At 45.4% G+C, this 16,296-nt stretch overlaps 1 protein-coding gene across 2 annotated transcripts in view; it reads right to left on the reverse strand.

The window, feature by feature from the left end:
• Positions 1–538: 538 nt before the first annotated feature.
• The window catches only part of lamb4 (laminin, beta 4), a 195,876-nt gene continuing 180,118 nt past the window's right edge, over positions 539–16,296 (reverse strand). For both annotated transcript variants that reach the window (XM_072471583.1, XM_072471584.1), the window contains exons 31-35: positions 15,608–15,815; positions 13,098–13,236; positions 8,395–8,571; positions 2,346–2,496; positions 539–953 (exon numbers count right to left, since the gene is read on the reverse strand). In XM_072471583.1, the coding sequence (XP_072327684.1) occupies positions 814–953; positions 2,346–2,496; positions 8,395–8,571; positions 13,098–13,236; positions 15,608–15,815 (815 nt within the window). In that variant the 3' untranslated portion in view covers positions 539–813. The remainder of the gene's footprint in view (positions 954–2,345; positions 2,497–8,394; positions 8,572–13,097; positions 13,237–15,607; positions 15,816–16,296) is intronic.

Consider the following 16,296-nt stretch of genomic DNA (forward strand, 5'->3'; position numbering starts at 1 on the left):
TGTTTATTCTAGGAATGCAGTTAACATTTTATAAACACAGAGTAAACATCTTAGCAACTATCAATCAAATATTCCCCCACAGAATATAATACTCTGTAAGTAACCCTTAATCTTTCCTAGCAACATCCATAAGACAAATTCCCTCTTTAACAAAGACAGCAGATTTAAATTCTCTACTGAGAGCAGGTATCACTTTTAAATTAGCAAGTGATCTGAAGACATTATTTTCATGCAGAGAGAGATCAAAATTACACGTTGTTTGGCTGGATGCAGCTCCAACTCTGAAAACGAACTAAACACACACTGTAGCTGCCAGCTCAAAAACGAAAGTAAAAGCAGAGAGAGAGCCCAGCTCTACCCACACTCTGACATCACTGCAGCTATTTGATAAACACCCATTTCTTAAAGATACATCCACTACAGCTATTTGATAAACACCCATTTCTTAAAGGTATTCTCACATGGCACTAGGGAATGGTTTCTTCTTGTGACGCAGCATATGGTGGATTGGCAAAAATACGTAATTAAATACCCGCAGTTGTGCTCAAAATCATTGTTTTTATTACAATTTTCAAAATGCAAACTACAGTCATTTTGAATGAATAAGCATGGAGACAATATACATCAGCTCAATTTATATTAAAAAATTGAAGGTGATTTGACTGTGGATAGCAAAACATAAAGCTAACTTTACAAACTATCATGCTTCTACATTGCTAGCATTAAAAAATATATACACTTTATAGAATGCAAAATTTTAATTTTAAAAGTTACAAAGAGTAAGTGATAATATTAAGGTACAACAATCGTTTCCTACGATTGACAGTCAGTGTAGTAACTGACCTTTTCCTCAATTTCCGTTTTAATGGCGGTCACATTTTGTTCGAGACTAGACAAATAATCTGTCTTCTCCATTATTTTCTTATTCCCATCTTGTATCTTCTTCTCCAGGTCTGTAAGCGCAGAAAACAAAATCAGCTTTCATTACATCACTATTTACCATAGGTGGGGGTGGGGGGGGGGGGGGGGGGGGTGGGGGGGGGGGGGGGGGGGGAGGGGAGTTCCAAGCCTATCTTTGGGGCATCCCCCAGATACACTGCCCTGGAGCTCAGAAGGTATGGCCCAGCATTCTGAGAATGTTTGAACTGATTTTCAGATGGTGCCTGCATCGTTGCATCAGGATACCCTGAATCTTTGGAAAATCTGTACATCCAATTTTGTGTGTTGTTCCTATTTTTATGGTCAGTTAATGAGGTTTAATAAACGTGCTGTGAAAGCCTCAATCATCTACTGAACACACTTTTACATTATGCTCTCAGCACTGCCTGCATCATTCCACACAACAGCTTGGAAAGACCCTGAGGGAAGAAGCAAATACAGCTGTAACTTCCATCAATCTAGACAGAACAATGGGATGCCCAGAAATAGTGAGCAGTTCAGCAGCAATCAAAGTACATCTTGTAGACGTACAATTTACCCCTCATTTAGCCTGAGCTTCTCCAGACCCGGTCATTCAGGGTCCATTCTTCATCTAGGAATCCTTACACTTAGGTAGGCAACTCTTTTGAAGCCCTCTGCCTGGATCAATGGCTCCTTATCTCCTGCCTTAAGAAACAAAATGGCCAATTATCCCAATCAACTGGCGCAAAAATTGGCGTTTGCATGCTTTTTAAAGCTCATTTGATTCGATTCAAGATTCATGTGTGGCGGGAAGCTTCTAGTCATGGTGAACAATCATGAACAGTCAAACGTAGGGTGGAACTGCTGCCAGTAACTGCTAGTTTGACCATCATTAAACTGCTGGCGTGTTGTAGGGTGTTGGTTACAGTTCAATAGGTCTGAAGAAGTCCTCGTAGTCATGTGACGATTAACTGACTTTTAGAACTTCAAATAAACAGTAAAGGGTGCAAGCTCGGAGCTGCCCCCATGTTTGCTAGTACACATGACTGTCCAACACTCAGATGACTCTGGGTGTGGGTCATGCGCTCTCCTACAGCACTGTGTGGATGGTACTGTACTCAGTCCCGCATTAACTACATGTGCCAGATGCTTAAACTACAGTGAGAGACTTTTTTCTACAGGAATCCTTGGGATGTGGGCCTTGCTGGAAAGGCTAGCACCTACTGTCCATCCCTAGTTGTGGTAGTAGAAGATTGGCTGAAAATTCTAACTATGTTGGTGTCAAGTGAACTCTCAGCAAAGCCCATGTTGTACGTTTCTGCAGCTTATACCATATTGTTTTCCAAAAATCATGATTATTAAAATAATAAAACAACTGTACAGCAATGGACTCCACACCAATCAAACATATATCCCACCCCATTTGTGTAACAATGGGCATCTACCTGTAACTCGTTTTAGTTTTTCTTCCAGGTCTTTTGCCAGGTCAGCAGCCTCTTGTTGTAATTGTTCTGCTTTTTGTTTTCCATCATCTGGAATTTCTTGTATATTGATTTTGCTTAACTTTGTGTAAGCTTCGTTTATTTTTTGAAAGTCCTTCAGTGATGAAAGCATAAAATTATCTTCAAACAAATCAGGTAATATAAGCAACAGAGAGAAAAAAAATCTGTTTAACTGAGAAAATAAAATACGTTAATTGATAAAACAGGTTATAATGGTTTCAAAATATAGAACAATAGAACTTAATACACTCAAGGTCACTTAGGTTCCAGCCAGCTTAAAATGGCCGTGCTGGTTTACTGTTAGAGCAATCCGAAGTTAATTTGGCAGTTCTGTTCTCTATTCATTTAAAAAAATAAATTTAGAGTGTCCAATTCTTTTTTTCCAATTAAGGGGAAATTTAGCATGGCCAATTCACCTAACCTGCATATCTTTTTGGGTTGTGGGGGTGAGACCCACGCAGACACGGGGAGAAAGTGCAAACACCACACAGACAGTGAACCGGGGCCCGGATCAAAACCGGGTCCTCGGCGCCGTGAAGCAGCAGTGCTAACCACTGCGCCACCGTGCCGCCCACCTGTTCTCTATTCATCCCCTTATATTCACCTTTCTATCAAATATTTACTCCTTTTTCTCCCAAAGATGTAATGGTCTCTCTGATTATTACCCCTTTGCTGTTTATATGGCATTATCTCCATGACATTGTGGCCCTCTCCATTATGAGCAAGACCTGCCTTTGATTCCTGATCCACTGAACAAGTCCAGGGGCGAGATTCTCCGACCCCCCGCCGGGTCGGAGAATCGCCGGGGGCTGGCGTGAATCCCGCCCCCGCCGGTTGCCGAATTCTCCGGCACCGGATTTTCGGCGGGGGCGGGAATCGCGCCGTGCCGGTTGGCGGCGCCCCCCCCCCCCCCCCCCCGCCCCCCCGCGATTCTCCGGCCCGGATGGGCCAAAGTCCCGCCGCTAAAATGCCTGTCCTGCCGGCATAGATTAAACCACCTACCTTACCGGCGGGACAAGGTGGCGCGGGCGGGCTCCGGGGTCCTGGGGGGGCGTGGGGCGATCTGGCCCCGGGGGGTGCCCCCATGGTGGCCTGGCCCGCGATCGGGGCCCACCGATCCGCAGGCGGGCCTGTGCCGTGGGGGCACTCTTTCCCTTCCGCCTTCGCCACGGTCTCCACCATGGCGGAGGCGGAAGAGACTCCCCTCCACTGCGCATGCGCGGGAATGCCGTCAGCGGCCGCTGACGCTCCCGCGCATGCGCCGCCCGGAGATGTCATTTCCGCGCCAGCTGGCGGGGCACCAAAGGCCGTTTCCGCCAGCTGGCGGGGCGGAAATTCGTCCGGCGCCGACCTAGCCCCTTAAGGGTGGGGCTTGGCCCCCAAAGATGCGGAGCATTCCGCACCTTTGGGGCGGCACGATGCCCGACTGATTTGCGCCGTTTTGGGCGCCAGTCGGCGGACATCACGCCGATACCGGAGAATTTCGCCCCAGATCTGTGGCGTCATTCTCCGACCCCCCGCCAGGTCAGAGAATGGCCGTTGGCCACCGTGAATCCCGCCCCCGCCCCCGCCGAAGTCTCCGGTACCGGAGATTGGGCGGGGGCGGGAATCAGGCCGCGCCGGTTGGCGGGACCCCCCGCTCAATTCTCCGGCCCGGATGGGCCGAAGTCCCGCCCAGAAATTGCTTGTCCCGCCGGCGTAAATTAAACCTGGTATTTACCGGCGGGACCAGGCGGCGTGGGCGGGCTCCGGGGTCCTGGGGGGGGCGCGGGGCAATCTGACTCTGGGGGGTGCCCCCACGGTGGCCTGGCCCGCGATCGGGGCCCACCGATCCGCGGGGGGGCCTGTGCCGTGGGGGCACTCTTTCCCTTCCGCCTCCGCCACGGCCTCCACCATGGCGGAGGCGGAAGAGACTCTCTCCACTGCGCACACGTGGGAATGCCGTCAGCGGCCGCTGACGCTCCCGCGCATGCGCCGCCCGGAGATGTCATTCCGCACCTTTGGGCCGGCGCGATGCCCGTCGAATTGGTGCCGTTTTTGGCGGCAGTCGATGGACATCGCGCCGTTGGGGGAGAATATCGCCCTAGGTTTATTGGGCGCTATTCTCCCCCCCCACACCGGGTGGGAGAATCGCCGGGGTGCCGCGCAAATCGTGCCACACCGCCCCGACCCCCGCACGCGATTCTCCCACCCCCCGGAAACCAGCGGCGTGTGATTCACACCGGGCCGCTCGTCGAACCAGCGAGCAGCGATTCTCCGGCCCGGGTGGGCTGAGCGGCCGCTATGACACGACAGGTTCCCACCGGCGCCGTCCACCCCTGGTCGCTGATGGTGGGAACTCTGCGGGAACACTGGGGAGTCGGCCTGTGAGAGAGGGAGGGGGGCTCCTTCACCTGTGTGGCCTCCGATGGGGTCTGGCCCGCGATCGGGGCCCACCGATCGGCGGGCCGGCCTCTCCCTCGCCCCGGGCCTACCTCCTTCCGCGCGTGGCCCCAGTACACCGGCGCCATGTTGGTGAGGGGTCGGCGTGCGTAAGACGTTCCCCGTGCATGCGCAGGATGGCGCGGCCCAACTGCGCATGCGCGGGTTGGCGCGGCGGGATGCTGGAGCCCCCGTGGGGGCCAGAGTAGGTCATGCCCGGGCCCTGTTCGCGCCGTCGTGAAACGCGACGGCGTTCATGACGGCGCGACCACTTGGCCTCCATATCGGAGAATCGCCCCCAGGATACTTCTTTTCCCAAATGAATACTTGGTTTGGCTGGCCACTTGTGAGGAGGACCAAGGTTTGTTAAATTCCTTAGGAGAGCTGGGTCTTATTATGGTTGGTTAACATATCACCTCATACAAAAGGTAGATACTATCACACATGAATGGGGCCAGAGTGACAATCTCACTAGTTTTGATAACCTAGAGGAGTGGAGGAGGAATTTCCCAACATTTCCCCCACAAATTGGCTTGTGTTTTTACCTGGTTTTCACTTCTTTCAGGGGAATCACATGTTTTTGGATGGTGAGGGGAGGGTATTGTGATACACTTTGATATTAACCAGACCCAAAATTAATGGCAGAAGGATTAATATTGGGGACTGGATCTCCAGTCTGTCACCAACCACCATTTTTACAACATTGGACAACATGTCCTGTTTTGGAGAGACTGGGCACTTTATTCCAATACTTATATCACATGTTCCCTTGGTAGTTGGCAGCATTATTTAAGTTGTACAGCCATGTGCAGGTTTTGGGAAACCTAGAAGCTAAAAGGAGATGGGAGCAGCTCTTCGCAGAAGGTAAGTGCTTCTCTGTTGTTGTTATTAGAATGTTTTGGCTTCCTTTTTGTTCACCATTGTCCCTCTTCGCTGGCAGGATTGACCAAATGCACCAAACTGGCTCCCATGGTAACCCCATGCCCCACACGAGCTAATGCCCAATCTTCCACTCCCTCCTGATTGTCAGAGTCTAACCCTCCTGATCTCCACGCATTTTTCTTCACCGTTTGCTGGGACTGGTCCCCAGTTCTGGGCCCTGACGCAGACTTTTTCATATCATTTGACATCATTTTCTTTCAACAGCTTTCCTTTGACGTCAACTGCACACAACAGCAATCATGCTGCCGTCATTTGGTGTCGATTGTTTTCAGTTGCAATCATTTTGTTCTTTATTTTATATCACCTTCCCTCAGAAGCAATTCTCTCCCTATCATTCAACTTCATTTTCACTTTAGCAATCATTATCACTCTGAACCATACTTGCTACATCATGGTCATCAATTGCCATCCTGCAGGGTGGCATGGTAGCACAGTAGTTAGCACTGTTGCTTCACAGCGCCAGGGACCCGGGTTCAATTCACGGCTTGGGCCACTGTCTGTGTGGAATCTGCACGTTCTCCCCGTGTCTTTGTGGGTTTCCTCCGGGTGCTCCGGTTTCCTCCCACAAGTCCCAAAATACGTGCTTGTTTTTTGATTTGGACATTCTGAATTCTCCCTCTGTGAGACCAGGTGCTGGACTAGGGAATTTTTACAGTAACTCCATTGCAGTGTTAATGTAAACCTACTTGTGATGCTAATAAAGGTTATTATTATGCAGTGGTCACAACAAAATATCACTATATATTGTTATGGTCCAGGGTTTAGAGAACACCAAAATATATCATGGAGTTCACCTAACCTGCAACTTTTAATAGAGTTTGGTTATGAGAAGCACAAGGGCCCACTTTCCAGGTGTTATGCAACAGAGATCTTAAGTATTTTTAAACAAAAAAATGTTCATTTTATGAATCCAGTTAGCGTTTTATAAACACACAGAAAACATCTTATCAACTACCAACACAAATACCCCCCCAAAGATACAGTACTCTATAGGTAACCCTTATTAACTTTCCTAACAACATCCATAAGCCAAACACCTTTTTTTCTACAAAACAGTAGGTTTGAATTCCTTAAAGAAAACAGGCATTACTTTGAAGTTACCAAGTGGCCTGGAGACATTCTTTAGCATGCGGAGAGAGAGACCAAATATACACCTTCTTTGTATGAATGCAGCTCCCAACTGAAAACGAAACCAAAAAACTCAGAGCCACAAAGTAGCTTCCAGCTCAAACCGAAAGTAAAAGACAGAATCACAGCCCAGCTCCACCCACACAATGACATCACTGCAGCCATTTGATAAAACACACTTTTCTTAAAGGGACCCTCTCATGACAATATACAGCCAACATTTTCCTAATTCCAGCTGATTATGTACGCAGTGTTTAGGGTCACCCCCCCCCCCCCCCACAACACCCACAACTGCGTGCTCCCTCCTCTTTTTCCCCTTCCCACTCATCACACTCCCTATCCCCTCCCAAAACCCCTCTTATTGTCCCCCTCCCCTTCTTTTACCTTTTCTCTACCCATCCCCTCTTTCCCTGCCCTGTCCCTCTGCCCTATTCCCCTACCCCTTCCCTCCTCCCCTCCCTTCCCATCCCCTCCTTTCCCCCCCTCTCTTTTCCCCCTCCCCCTTTCCTTGAAAGCAAAAATGGCGTTAACTATTCAGGTAAGGCTGGTTTATCTGCCCAGCAGCCAGCCGGCCTATCGGTCTGATTTATTAGATGGTGAACAGAAGAAAACGATGGTGGCCTCCTGTGTGAACTCTGTCAGTATTTCCATGTGTCCAGGATTTCTGACTTCTTTACCCCAATGGTTATCACACATCTCTGCATTTTGTATATTGCGCCAATCACCTTGAACGTCGTAGGGTGGAGCCAAGCGTAAACAGTGGAAGGATAGCGCAGAATACAGATCATCCCACCCACCCACCTCATCAAGCACCACCTGCCAAACCTGTGGCAGAGTCTGTGGATTCAGGATGGAACTATTCAGCCACCGCAGAACTCGTCTCCCCGGAGTGCAAGCAAGTCATCCTTGACACTGAGGGACTGCTCAAGAAGAAGAGATATTGTAAATACTGGGGTCAAGGCATCACAGTTATGTGTGCAACTAGTTGGATAGACCCATCATTGTTTGTATGTGTGAAATTTAGCTTTCCATTCTAGTGCAATATAACTCTGTGGAAATTGAATCACTGAGGAAAATGTGATTCTCATTGGTCTGCTTTGAACCATGGCCCCAGAATGGAAAATAAAATGTGCTGACCTGTTGTACGTGGGTTTCGCATCAAGAATTGTTGATTGTTGGTATTTTCCTGTCACACCAACTAGTAGTTATGATAACAAGCATCATAATATTATAAATTTTTACTCACAATATTACATATTACCTACAGCATGTAAAAATGCCGCGTGGCCCAATAGGTCCATGCTGGTGTATATGCTCTGCACACACCTACCGCTCTTCTTCACCTAACCTGATCAACGCTTCTTATTTTTCCTTTTTCTCTCATGTGTCTATCTAGCTTCTCGTTAAATACATCATAGTGGGTCATCTCAACTACTCCATGTAGGAATCATGAGTAGTTAGTAAAACGATACCTTCAGAAATACAAGATTAAAATAATTACTTGTTCAGCTTCCTCAGCCTGAGTCTTCGCTTCACTCGCTTTCTTCATTACCATCCCAGATACCTTCTTGTTGTTACTGATCTTGTTTTCCAATTCTTCAACTTCATTTTGTAACTTTGTAACACTGTTCATTAAATCCATCAGTTTGTCAAAACATGACTCGATTTTCCGGCCAGCCTGTCAAGAGGAGGTTAAAATATGAAAGCCTGAATGTTGTAAGTCAAGGAAAATGGCAAGTTAATGATCCTTTATTTGCTGGCATTACGTTTTGGTATTGCAAGACATCGTAATTAAAAAGGTGTATGACAAAGCCAGGGTGGATATGCAAAAGAAAATCATCCGTCGTATGGGGCATTTGGAAGGGAAATAAAAGTATCTGAAATGCTAAGAAAGGCTATGACCAAATACTGGCAGGTCACTTGAAGGTTAAACGATAATGGACTTTAATAATACAAAAAGTAAAAGAATCATATAGAAAGGGAGAAAGTGATTATAAATGGAAAATGGAATCTTTTGCAGGATGAAGGAGTGACAAATACTAAGTGAATATTTTGCTTTGGTTTTCAAAGAAGAGTATGGAGGAGGAAGTGAAACAGTGTAGGCGAAGGATATGTGCACTTGGATAGGTTGAGGATAACTACAAATGAGGAATACAGAAAGAAAATGGTGCAACTTAAATTGGAAAGGACATTGTAGAATTCTGGGAGAGGTCAGAGAAGAAATAGATGTCAATCAATTGAGTACGAGCTCCCCCGCTGAGGGGTGAGGGGGTCCATGGGACTCTCATCACCTGTAACATAAAGGCCGGCCAAGTGTGGAACCGACATCTCAGACCCGGCTGGGATCTGAAGTCTTGTACTTACTATTACTTCGTAACAAATCTAGTTTCTTTTATCCATTCACCTCGGTCTCGTCTGCGGTCACTAAAGCACTCTTGCTTTAGAGGGTTCAAGTTCCACTCCAGAATTTGAGTTTGAAAACCTAGGATAACACTCCAATGAAGTATTGAAGGAGTGCTATATGGTTGGAGGTGCTGCCTTTTGGGAGCGGTCCTAAACTAATACCCCATCCACCCTTTCAGTTGGATGTAAAAGATCCCTTGACACCATTTCAAAGAAGAGCAGGTGGGTTTGGCAATCTGTCTGATGGTAGGACCACTATAAGAGGGTAATAGACTCCTTCCAGAGGTACCCAGAATCACAGATTCTAGTTTTCAGCCAATTTGATTCTCTCCATGTGATATCAAGAACTGGCTGAAAGCACTGATACCGAAAAGGCTTCGGGCCCTGACAATATTCTGGCAATAGTGCAGAAGACCTGCACTCCAGAACTTGCCGTGCCCCTAGCCAAGCTGTTCACTACAACTACAACATTGACATCTACTCAGCAATGTGGAAAATTGTCCAACTGTGTCCTGTCCACAAAAGGCAGGACAAATTACCACCACACCAACCTACTCTCAATCATCAGTAAAGTGTTGGAGGGATTCCGTGACAGTGCTAACAAGCAGCACTTACTCAGCAATAACTTGCTCACTGATCCCCAGTTGTGTTCCACCAGGTTCATTCAGCTTGTGCCCTCATTTACAGCCTTAGTTCAAACATTCACAAAAACAGTTGAGGAAGGTGAAAGTGACTGTCCTTGATATCAAGGCAGCTGGGTGGTGTCAAGGAGTCTGAGCAAACCTGGAGTTAATGGGAATTAGTAGAACGATCTCTACTTGTTGCAGTCATATATAGCACAAAGGAAGTTGGTTGTGGTTGTTGGCAGTGAATCTTTTCAGTCCCGAGACATTTCCGCAGGAGTTCCTCAGGGTACTGTCTTTGGCCCAACCATCTTCAGCTGCTTCATCAATGACCTTCCCTCCTTCAGAAGTCAGGTTGTTTTTTGATTATTGCAAAATATTCAGCACCAGATACTGAAGCATTTTGTGTCTATATGCAGCAAAACATGGACACTCTTCAGGCTTGGCTGATAAGTGGTAAGTAATACTCGTGCCACACAAATGCCAGGCAATGGCCGTCTCCAACAAGAGAGAATCTAACCAACACCCCTTGACATTCAACGGCATTACCATTACTGAATCCCTCCACAGTCAACTCACTGGGTGTTGTCATTGACCAGAAACTGAACTGTATCAGCCATATAAACACTGTGGCTACAAGAGCAGGTCAGAGTTGAGGTATTTTGCAGCATGGAACTCACCTCCTGACTCCCCAAAGCTTGTCCACATCTACAAGGTCAGGAGTGTGACGGAATACTCTCCACTTGCCTGGAAGAGTGCAGCTCCAGCAACATTTGAGAAGCTTGACACTATCCAGAACAAAGCAACCCATCTGATTGGCGCTCACAGCCACCATCTTAAACAATCACTCCTGCCACCACTGATGTATAGTGGTAGCACAATGTACCAACTACCAGATACACTGCAGCAAGGCTCCTTTGACAACAGTTTCCAAACGTCGAACCTCGACCACTAGACGATCATGGGCAGAAAATATTAGGGATCGCCACCACCTGCAACTTTCCACCAAGCCACACACCACCCTGACTTGGAACTAGATGACCGTTCCTTAACTGTCACTGAGTGAAAATCCTGGAACTTTCTTCCCAACAGCCTTGTGGTAATACATGCAGCACATGGACTGCAGTGGTTCAAGAAGGTGGCTCCCCATTATCTCAAGGGCAATTAGGGATGGGCAACAGATGTTGGCCCAGCCATTGTCGGCCACATCTCATTAAAAAATAAACAAAAAAAGTTTTAAACTCTCTCTTTTAATCTAAGATAAAACAAGGTCTGCTTGCAGACACGCACACTCTCTGGTGCAGTCAGACCAAAAGTAAATGCCTACACTTGAGGCAGAAGAAAAGGATTGTTTTGGGGTTAATCACCCAGGTAGAGTGGTTGTGATAGTTGAACCCTTGTTCACAGGAACAAAACTTATTGGGAGAGTTGGAGATGAAATAATCACCAGTGGGCAACTTACAACTGGAGATTCATTCAAGTATGCTCATAAGGGGACTTTGTGTACAAGGACTCTGGCAGATTTACCCTGGTAGGCCAGGGAGGTGAGAACCTGTTGAATTGACAGGTGACATTTGGAACTTTAAATACAAGGATACTTATTTACTGAGAATGTGCTGTTGTATAAAGATGCAACTTAGTTTTTGTTTGTGTTAAGATGTTATTGAGGAACACCTTTTCTGTGTTTACTCTTAAGAAATATTTAATTGATGTTGACTTTTGTTTGTTAAAGTAAAAGTCTTAAAACATGAAATCTCGATGTGTGATTCATTTGTGTTGGTCACTGAGAAATTTTTATCTCTTTTTGAAAGTTATTGGCCTCTCTGAGGATCACAATACTATTATTTAGCCTCCAAAAAACATCACAAAAACAGATTAACTGGTCATCATCACATTGCTGTTTTTAGGATTTTGTTGTGTGACTCATAAAGTGCTTCATTGGCTGCAAGTCACATTGAGGTGCTTGGGAGTCATGAAAGGTGCTATATAATTGCAAGTTTTCTTTCTCTCTGACATCAACTCTGGCCTTAAATTTTCAAAAGTCCTTGGATATAGTATTCATGCTAGGTGTCCAGAGGGTTGTCCTTGTAACATCCATGTTAAAAAAGTGCACCAGTTAAAAAGTGACGGATATACAAACAAAAATCAATTTTTTAAACTGAAGTGTTGGGAGGCGATTGATATATGTAATCTCACTGCACGTGCATTCAAATGGGCTTGTTATGATATTGCTCCACTTAATGACTCGAACAATAATTCCTCTGAGGTCTATATTAATCTACACAGTTCTTTCAGACACATGAAAAATGATTAACTGCAGAACAAAGTTTAACACCTGTAATGGACAAAACAGTATCTTGACAAATGCTTTTCCATTTCTCAGCAGTTATCAAACAATCTGCCTTCTGTAGAAATTGCCTCTTTCAAACTTGCTGCCATGGCAGCATTATGTGAAGCTAATGTAAAATGAATCCTTCAAACGATAACGCAAAATTGGAAACTAGACACTGGGCAGCATCTTATATTTTGGATTGTAACCCAACGTGAGGTCAAACAGGGGACTTGACTCTGCATTATGTCAGACGTAGGCACCTGACAGTGATTTTATCTAAATAGTTCAATTGGGCACTTTCGCTTCTCAATTAGGCACTGTGGGTGGGCTTTCGAAGTTGGAAGACCAGCTTTTGGGTGGGGAGCTGTTCTGACTCCACAATGCTCTTCCCTAGAATGGCTTGGAGGTAGATGGTGCCAGCAAATCAGTGCACCTGCAGCCTGAAATGCCCCTGTCCACCTCCATTCTCACCCCATATTGGGGGAACAAACCCTGACCTGTATCTTAAAAAGAAATTGGGAATGTACACAAGCAAGATGACACTGTTGCATTTCAGTTTATTGTTCGTAATATCATTCAAGTCCTTGTGACAGGGTCACATCATTTTATAAGTATCTTAACCAAGTGTCATCTCTATTGCCTGTCGTAATCCATTCAAGCTACCACTTCAGAAATGAAAACAGAAGGAAAAATATAATATTAAATGTTTAATATTATCCAACAGGATTAAGGCAAATTAAAGCTTACCAGGCATATTTGATAAAGAAATCCAGCATCTCTGAAATATCTAGATTTCAAAGTTACTAATTAAAACTTTTAATCAGAATTAAGATCCTGCACATTTACCTGTGAAATCTTAGTCTGCACATCATTTAGGTTATCAGTGATCTTCTGTACTGTGTCTTTGACATTCTTTTGGACTTCTTTAATATCGTCCAGGTCTTTCTTTAGTTGCTTTGGGCTGGGGATCCTTTGAGTCGCGTTCCTAAGAATTCACATATAAGATTTACCACAGTATTGATGTACGAAGGCAAGTCAATTGTGATGTGGTCAAACAGGTTGAATGTATTAACTTGCAAATCTTTCCAAACACGACAATGGCTGGTGTTAAAAGTGGAAAAGACTCCTGGTCAGCTACCGTTGATGTGGAGTGGCGCCCCTCAAGCTATAAGCCCCTGGTGACAGACTAGCGACCTGTTACGTGATTTATTAGCTATGGGGAAGCAGACAAAGGTCTGCCTTAGTACACCACTGTGTGCAGGAAGAGAATTGGAATTGGAAGGCAGGTTAACGCACAAGGACACTTTTCAAATGTAAAAGATTTACGTCCAATAGCTAATGTTAAAACAATGTTATACAGATCTTGTATTCAGATGACATTATGCCATAGGCAAGCCAGGAAATGAAATGAAAAATGAAAATCGCTTATTGTCACAAGTAGGCTTCAAATGAAGTTACTATGAAAAGCCCCTAGTCGCCACATTCCAGCGCCTGTTTGGGGAGGCTGTTACGGGAATTGAACCGTGCTGCTGGCCTGCCTTGGTCTGCTTTCAAAGCCAGCGATTTAGCCCTGTGCTAAACAGCCCCTGTTGAATAAGCAGTTGAATAAGACATTTGCACATGTCTGTTAAATTCAATCATTATGAGATCATTGGGGGGATAGCGCATTCATTAGGTGCTGCATTATTCGTGGCCTATTACTAGTGTGAGGCGTATAGGGCAGCACGGTAGAGCAGTGGTTAGCACTGCTGCCTCACGTCGCTGAGGACCCCGGTTCAATCCCAGCCCCGGCTCACTGTTCATGTGGAGTTTGCACATTCTCCCCGTATCTGCATTGGTCTCACCCCCACAAACCAAAGATGTGCAGGGTAGGTAGATTGGCCACACTAAATTGCCCCTTAATTGGAAACAAATTGTGTACTCTAAATTTAAAAATAAACTATTGTGAGGCATACATGATTATTATGTTTTAGGATTATTTCTTTTGATTTACAGAATTATTACATTTTGGGACTGCAGATTTAAATTTAGGGGACAAGAAAGGGATTATGTGATCTGTTCTGCAGTCAATCTGGCAGTAAGTCTGGGGGATTTGATTGTTTTACAGGTCAAGGGCACGATTCTCCCAGCCCCTGCCGGGCCGGAGAATCACTGTAACTGTGCCACGCCGCCCCGACGCCGGCAGAGTCCCGCCGGCGCCGTTCACCCCTGGTCGCTGCCGGCAGGAACTCTGTGCGAAGGGTCGGGGGGCGGCCTGTGGGGTGGCACTTGGTCCCGCGATCGGTGAATCGCGCCCCAAAGGAGAGCTCAGCTTATTTTACTGAGAAGAAGGAGCATGGTATATATGCTTTGAGAGAATGACAGCAGTTTCTGAGTCAACAATAAGTAGATGTTGCTATGGGGAAGAGGTAGAGGAAGCCATTGTTGAAATCAGGTTGCAAGCTTCCCTATGAATCCATGAATATCACAACAGACAAGATTTTTGTCTTATGTGGTCTGCAGTCATTTGAGAGGCAAAGAGAGCAGGCAATAGAAATAGCCTGGCCTGGATGTGAAGAAGAGAAAATGCTGGTCTGTTCACCATGTATAACACAGGTGTGAGCTTGCACGTGGGACTGAAACCCAAGTTCAAGGCGATTTACAGGATACTGGCAGATTTGTCTCGCCTGAAACCAGAGGAAGGAATCTATAGTATAACCTTCACAGTGAAAGTCCATGCTGGGATCGGAGGCTACCAACTAGAAAAGTAAGTAGGAAGCAACCCATTGGAAGCTGGGACCAAATGAAAATTGTTTGCTATAAGAATTATAATGCATGGGTCTCATTTCCACAACCTAAATTGCCCCTTAATTGGAAAAATTAAAAATAAAATTGATCATGCTTTCAATCATCGCTCCGAACTCCTCCACAAGGAGCATCCATTCCTGCTTCAATAAAACAGACATTTTCTACATTAAAATGACAATACTGAAAATTGTTGTTTTCATTGTCTATATACTTAAGCCATTCCGGCTATGTGAAGATGAACAATTTTGCACACACGACACGTCTATTTAAATGGGTAACAGGACAACAGGGATAGCTTTTAACTAGATCCGCTTCCCATGCACCACACTCAAAAATAACAGTGTACACGGGTTTGATCATGGGACATCAAAATAAAGTCACAGATTCTTTCCTCTCTTTTAGTTGTAGTTACGATTGGGATGGGACAATCTTGGGAATATTTAACCAGTTTGCTGTAGAGAAATATTCTGAATAAAAATTGAAGAGTGCAAGGGGCTGTAAACTGTCACCAGTATATTACAGAATAATAATTAACACAATGCAGGTTATTTAAGTAAAACCCTACGTACTCTGCTTTTATTGCACGTTTCAAAAGGATCTTTGCTTCTTCGGAGTGGCGGTTCAGTTTTTCCAGTGCTTTATCTAGGTCTTTAATTTCGGAAAGAATGTCCTGAATTTGTTTGCTTTTGTTTTTCACTTCCTCAGGAGTAATAGGTATTTTGATGGAAAGAACATAGTTTGCAATGTTTTCAATGTCTTCAGAAGAAACACTGTTGGCTTGAATCGAAAGAGAAAGTGCAAAAAAAAGGAAAGGTCACGTTTGTAAAACACCTTTCGTAGAATTATCATTGCTATGATCATAAGCTCATGCTGTCACATCTTGTATTTTGATGACCAGTTTGGTAGGTGCCTATTTTTGGTGTAATTATTACAAACTGAGCTGACGTACTATAGTATAATGACTGACGCACCGACTGTTATAGGCCAGGCTTGCCAATTGTAAGACAATGCAATTTTGAAAATTGGATAAATCCTCAGGAACAGAGGGTGGAATTTTCCATCCTGTGCACAGAGTGCTGGCTGAGGTGCAAAACCAGGCGTGCAGCACCGTAGGCTGCACAGCCGACGTTCCTCCCCAGATAATCCAGCACTCTGTGCACAAAGTATCTAGAGACGTTGCCCTCACCGGCATGCTGATGGGACAGGGCTGGAGAAATCGGAATGGTAACACAGGAATCACCCCACACAAGCACACAGA

The sequence above is a fragment of the Scyliorhinus torazame genome, chromosome 13 (assembly GCF_047496885.1).
Source record: "Scyliorhinus torazame isolate Kashiwa2021f chromosome 13, sScyTor2.1, whole genome shotgun sequence".
Taxonomy (NCBI): Eukaryota; Metazoa; Chordata; class Chondrichthyes; order Carcharhiniformes; family Scyliorhinidae; genus Scyliorhinus; species Scyliorhinus torazame.